This window comes from Corvus kubaryi, unplaced genomic scaffold (assembly GCF_017639235.1).
Source record: "Corvus kubaryi isolate FWS band 111438036 unplaced genomic scaffold, C.kubaryi_AGA036_p1.0 66, whole genome shotgun sequence".
Taxonomy (NCBI): Eukaryota; Metazoa; Chordata; class Aves; order Passeriformes; family Corvidae; genus Corvus; species Corvus kubaryi.
The window spans coordinates 15,538,593-15,545,285 of record NW_024582054.1 but is presented as its reverse complement, the minus strand read 5'-3'; the positions used below and the strand labels follow the sequence as shown (position 1 = coordinate 15,545,285).

The following is a 6,693-nucleotide window of genomic DNA, read 5'->3' as shown; positions in this document are numbered from 1 at the left end:
CCCTCCTTTTAAAGCAGGGGAGACTACAAAAAAAAGCCTAGCTCTGGAGTTGCAGGAAGTCCACACTTAGTGAGTGGGGTCCTTGGCATCTTCTGTGAAAGAGTATGTAGGATCTAAATTCAAATCCTGCGGCTCCTGCTCAGTTTTACTATTCATCACTAAAAATAACAAATTGTGCTTGAACTGCACTTTGAGGTTGCAAAGCACTTTATAAACATTAATACCTGAACACATCATCTTTCTCTGGTGCTCATCTGGCAATGCATCAAAAAAATTTTAACCAGACTGGAAAAAAGATTATAATTTTAAATACAACCAAAGGAACTTAAACCAGGAAGAATGAGCAAGCAAAAGAGATGGGGAAAATTGAATTGCTGCAAAATGAAGTCATGGGCAGAGTTCTTAACAGCTTTCTGCCCAATGGCCAGGGCTGTGACATAAGAAGTGACAAAAACCAGCAGATTTGCCCCTTTCGATATTTACTCCACAGACCTTGGAGACAATCAATTCTAGAGTTTTGCACTGGTGAGTGAAGATCTGGGCCCATCCAAAGTGTGTGCCAGAACTGCCTGGTGTCCTCTAGAACAGCAGAGCACAAGACCAAATGGAGGGTCTGCAACTGTTTATTGCTGGTGAATTCAACAACCAATTTATATTCATCTATCAAGGAATATACAAGTGGAAGCAAATATTATGGTCATGTTCATTTGTTTCTGATTACAAAATGTATGTAAATGTATATGCAAATTAAGTGCAAGCATCAGGCTCATGGCAAAGTGCCAAACTATCCCCTAGTGTTACAAAGATTGGGGTGGCTGGCAGGGCAAAACAGTGACTGCAAGTGAGGCTGGGCAGCGCCTTCAGATACAGCCAAAGCTTGGACGCTCCAAAGAGGCAGGAAGCGGATAAATCCCACAGTAACTTGTCACTTTAAATGAAGCTGAGGGGCTATAGAAAAATCTGTTCCCGACGCAGTTAGAAGTGTGATAATTACAGAGCAACGGGCTCCTCTGTCATTCAGCAGGCAGCATCCCCAGGAAATCTTGCTCTGTAATCAAGGGAAGAGGTGCAATCAAGCCCATATTCAGGCTTCGTTTAGAAACAGCCCCTGCAGGCAACACAAAGGCTTCAGCATGGTGCTTTGTGAAGTTGGTGATCAACGCCTTGGTTCTGCAACTACAAGCAGAGTTAAAGTCATTTCTAAGCACATCTTATGTTCACCTTTCCTCAGAAAATCCAGAAGAAGTCTTGGAAGAGGGATGAGGGTTTAGGCCAAAACACACTTGTACAAACAGTGTTACGTTCACCCTGTCCACATTTGTGAGCTCACTCTATACAGAGCAGTGTCAGCGAAAGAAAATTTCTTGTAGACTGACAGCATGATCCTGAATGAGCAGATATGAACAACCTCATCTGGCTTCTACAGCAGCTCAGCTTGCAAAATTTGCATGGGGAAGGTTTTCTTGGGTTTTTTTCCCAGAAATATGAATGTATCTGCGATGATCAAATTCTACAGGAACCTCATTCTCTTGGCAGCAGCCTGGTCCCGCAGAGACTGATGAGGTTTATCAGAGGGGAAGATGTCTCTGAGTTTAGCTTTCATGTCTAATGCCACCATTGCCCAGGAACATACAAATTAATTGCTACTCAAATCAGCCATCCTTTGTACCCTACAGAGCTGTCAGATTCAGTGAACCAGTTTACTCCAACTGCAATAAAAATAGTCTCACATTTTATTCAAAACAGCCAAACCTTCCAAAGTGCACGCATTTGCACTCCCACTGTATAAACTCAGAAATTGTACCTGCTCAGCTACCATCTGGGTATGTGACTGCCATGATGTACACAATCCTGGTAACTCTGGGTGCACATGAAGTGCCAGAAATTTTTTTGCACATTGGGGGCACATTCTGGACAGGATTCACAGTTTTATCTCAGTATGGAACGGTTGTTCTCTGTTGACGTTTACCATAACTGGAACTGCACTTGGAGTTACAGTAGCCTCTAATACCTTAAATGGAGTTTCATTCCATCACAGTACAGAATCAGCAGGTTCCACTCTCTGCTTACTTCTTCTATCTCTGGCCACAAAATAAATGAGTTTGCTATGGTTTTACCATCTGCAGACACAGGTATCACTCAATAGCCAAGTAATGGCCTGGACACTGTCAAGAGAACTCATTATTAAAAAGGTACATATTACATTTAGCTGTTCAAACAGAACTTGTTATTGATCAGATCCCATCAGTTCCCAGTAAAAAAGCCAACTCCGGTGATGAAATGAAAATACGCACATAGACTACAGACTAGTAAATACCGTAATGGAGTTAAGGTTCCCCCCCAAAAGGGAGTTGTTGATACCCAGTCAAAAGAGCAGTCTTTTTCAAAAGTGAGACTGGGAATAAAATAACCATGTTACTTCTGCATATCTCCAGAGGATATATATATATATATCCAGAGGATAAGGAAACAAAACAAAAGAGAACAGTTCTGACAACAAACATCTCAATCTCTTGGGAAAAAAAAGCAAACAAAGAAAATACAAGTTGTTTAATGGCCAATCAAGCCACAGACAGGAAGAGCCTGTAACCACTTCTGCCATTCCTTCCACATCCTACTGTTTATCAGTGGAGGTTCTGCCACACTCGCAGAATTGAAAGACAACATCTTTGGAGTTTGCTACACTTTTTGTTTTCAGATAAAAAGGTAGCTATACTTAATTTGGTTCCTGGTTTTTTTCTTGCCTCTTTTCTTTGTCTGCTTGTTTCCACTTACTAAACAGCTTTTTCTTTTGGTTTTCCCATTCATCTGCACAGACACTGTAACATTTTTCAATGACAGCATTTAACACACTGAAATCACCACTGCTACAGCATAAAGGAGGCAGAAAACAAGGATGATTATACAATTCTAACATAAACCAAATATACACCATTTAGTAATACATGAGAATACAAGAAGAACCGAACAAGGTAATGACTGTGGAAATCTCTACATTTGATCCATTGGAAAAGTTCTCTGCACAGCATCTTCTCTGAGAGTGAACCGACCCCAGCTAACAGTGAATTAAAAATGTTTGTTTAAGAAGGCACATCGTGACAAACTTCTTTGCTCACCCTTAACAGCAGGTTGGGCTGGAAACTGATGAATCACTATAGGAAACAAACAGCAATGGTGACTCACGGCTTCAAACGGTAACAATAGCACTGCTTTATCCATGGTGTCTACAACAAAAATATCCCTGGATTCATTAGAAGATGTATTTCAGATTGTTCCATCCACCCAGGAAATGCAGAAAGTCCATCCCCTGAGCCCTGGTTAGAGTTCTCACAATTGCCCCACAGGTATATGGGATTCCTGCTCACTTACAGTACTTACTCAAAGATGTTCACTGAAAACCATATGCTATTATGTCTAGAGCAGCTCCCCAAGGACTCTGGATCCATGAGCCCAGCAGTAGAAAGAGCATTATATCTTTATGTTTCAGGGTTCACATGCCTGTGTGGCTCTTGCAATCTTCTATCACGATAGCTGGCATTTAGACCTGAGGTGTGTTTGTTCCATAAGCGTATGAGGACCAGGCCTAGTGGCCCAGCTCCTGAACCACCTGGTCACACCCAGAAGTCTCTCCAGCCCCACATAACTCGTGGCTCAAGCACAGAAAATAGTTCTGGCTCATTAATGGTTTGGACTAATCAGGTCGGAACAAATAGCCAGGAAGAATTCCGGTGTTCAACACTCCACAGGCTCACATCTCCTGTCTAATGCTCATGTACTGTTACTGTATTATTTGGATATAAAGCCAAATTTTCTGTTATGATTAAAATCACCTTAAAATGAATGCACTTATGGATGCTATGTTTATCTTCCAAACCTTCCCTTCCTATAAAAACATGTTTGCTTCTCCATCTAAACTGCAAAGGTAGAGCTGTAGGGCTTTTTACTTAGATATCAAGAGAATAAGGACTGTTCTCACCACTCCTCACATTGTACAGACTAAACTCTGGTTAATCTAGTTTCACTGCCAAAAGAAGTGAACAAATGTTAGTTGTGAAAATACATTATTGCAAATATTTCCATTTTGACAAAATTTCAGGTTGGGGTTTTTTTTTCCTTGAGATTGGACACTTCTTGTCCAGGTTTCATCTTTGGTTTAAGTTCAAACTGTGGTGTTTAAAGCCAAATGCCATAAATAATGTTGTGATGGGATTCTCAAATTCACACAGGAATTTTCAGTTGACTTACTTAAGTCTCCTGCATATACAGAGTTAATTACCATCACACTGATAAGACCAAAGGAAAAATCTGAAATACACTTCATCATGTGGTTTGCATGACTTAAAACTTTCAAACTCAAATTCAAAAAGAGAGTACCAAACAATGCAGAAACATGCAAATCCCTCTTCCCTTTGCAACACTAAGTAAGATCAATTTATAAAGCAATTTAAGCAATTTAATCAAGGATGCTAAAACAATCAAGGTGCCATTCAGTGATTAGTATGCAAGCAATTGAAGGGAAGCATGGGGCTTCCATAGGCTAGCAACAGCTAACATCAAATAAGTGTACAGTGTCCTGTCAATCAGTTATGTTAGCGATATATACATGGCTCCTGTTTGCTGACACTTCACTCAGTTTTCAGGGACATATGGCAATGGAATTCACCCAGCCAGCCATTGCTTTTACCAACACTAACCTAAGGTACTTCTTAGGTTTATTTACCAATTTATGTTCTCTACCCCTATTAATAAGTTGCTGATGAAATGAATGATGAAGATGATGGAAATCTGTCCATGCTACAAGTGCAGCATTCTTTCAGAAAGGCACTTGTTGCAGTTGCTCACACTCTCTATCTACTCCCATTTCATTACTTCCATTTGGAAAAAGAATGGTGGAACTTGAATTCCTCTGACAACCATCAGCAGGAATAAGAACTCTGTCATAGTCCTGCTAAACAAATTAACTCTTTGGATTGTGTAAAGTTCAATGAGAAGTAGGGAAGTATTCTCTTACCTTCAGAACACAGCTTGCCAGTATATCCAGTGGCTGAGCAGTCACAGTGTGGCTCGCCATCCAGAAGGAAGCAAGTGCCACCATTTTCACAGGGGTTTTCTGAGCAAAGTCCTTCCATTTCCAGTCGGACCCCTTGACTGCCCAGGAGCTGCGGCTCAGAATTGCCGTATTTCAGATCCAGGATAAATCCTTGAAACGGAGGCTCACTCAGAACACCATCAAGAGTCAACGCAGCAGGACGAATGTCCAGTGGGACTCCACCAATAAAAAGGTCACTGACAATATTCATATACTGGCGCTGTGGACGCACCTCACCTGGCTTGGCTTCACCATCCAGCACTAGCACCGTCCGAAGGTGATTGCGGCTGACCATCAGGAAGTGCCAGTTGCTGTCGTTTACCTGCTTGTCTGTGATAACTGTCATCTCCGCACAGTCCACGCTGAACTGCAGCTGGATGCGCCCATCAACAAGGGACAGACAGAGGAAGTCACAGACACCACCATCATCAAAATAGAGAAGCAGCCCAGCAGAGACATTGGTCTTGAACTGGAAGCTGAGTTCACTCCTAGTGCTGGCATCCCAGCGGAGGTAGCGGGCCCACTGGTTGGGGATGCCCATGAACTCCAGACCCAAACAGAGACCCAGCAAGGAGCCCAGCAGCAGACTCACCTTCAAGGTGAAGTAGACAGAATGCAGAGTGAAGCCCATTGTTTCAAGAATCTGTTCTTCCCTAGGAGAAAAACAGAAGCCACACTACTGGGAGGAGAACCCCAGCAGTCAACACCAAATGTTAAATCCAAAAGGAAGAGAAGGAGAGCAGAGATAGTGACAGAGAGCAGGAGAGTAAGTGGAAAGCGAGATAGCAAGCACACGTGACCAAGAGGAAATGTCTCCTCCCAGGGAAAGATCTCAATTACCCTTTAGGAACCAGAGGCTTTTATCTCAGAAGTACACAGTATATGAAGTGACTTCTCCAGATGGCGTACTCTCTAAAGGGCAAAATAACCTATAGTGATTTGTTTTGGTAGAACACAAGGTGACACTGGTGTTCCAGGAGGAAGGAAAGGTAGAGCCAAAGCCCAAGCCTAGAATTCTTGTCTTCTACATGTGATGACAATCTTTACAGAGATGGCAGTGAGATAGGAGAGTGAATTCATAAAGCACGTGAACTTCAAGAGGGCAAAAATAAAGTCAGTCTTCATGATGCACTGGTGGATACCCAGCCCATAATTCACTGCTTGGCACTCACGGAGCTTGCAGGACCTGTGGGGCAAGACAAAAAAAGAAAGGGAAAAGTTAATCTTACTACTCACCACATCTTTACCATGAAGCTTACTAACATCTTGTCCAATTACTCAGTTACATTTCTTGACACTCTGAACACTTCTTCATGCTTGCAATTGGCTGTACAGGTCTCAAAAGCATCAAGGACATCTGTGTCCTCAAAAGTAAGAGGCCAAAATAGAGATCTCACCAAGTCATCTGCACACGTAACAACAATGAGCAAGGTAAAAATACACCAAATCATTTAACTCCCTATGATGGATGCAATCTCATTGACTTTACTGAGAATGCTGCTGGAGCTTTCCCAGTAACAATTACCTCTCCATGAAAATGCTTAGGGGAAAGACCAGAGTTCCTTAGAGTTCAAAAGTTGGTAAGGGCAAGAGAAGACATTATC

General features: G+C 42.1%; 1 protein-coding gene across 2 annotated transcripts in view; it reads right to left on the bottom strand.

Annotated features, from left to right (window-relative positions):
• Window positions 1-605: 605 nt before the first annotated feature.
• LOC121674008 (neurexin-3-like) overlaps window positions 606-6,693 on the bottom strand; it is a 61,699-nt gene continuing 55,611 nt past the window's right edge. For both annotated transcript variants that reach the window (XM_042047936.1, XM_042047938.1), the window contains exon 2: window positions 606-6,275. In XM_042047936.1, coding sequence (XP_041903870.1) covers window positions 4,938-5,720 — 783 coding nt within the window. In that variant the 5' untranslated portion in view covers window positions 5,721-6,275 and the 3' untranslated portion in view covers window positions 606-4,937. The remainder of the gene's footprint in view (window positions 6,276-6,693) is intronic.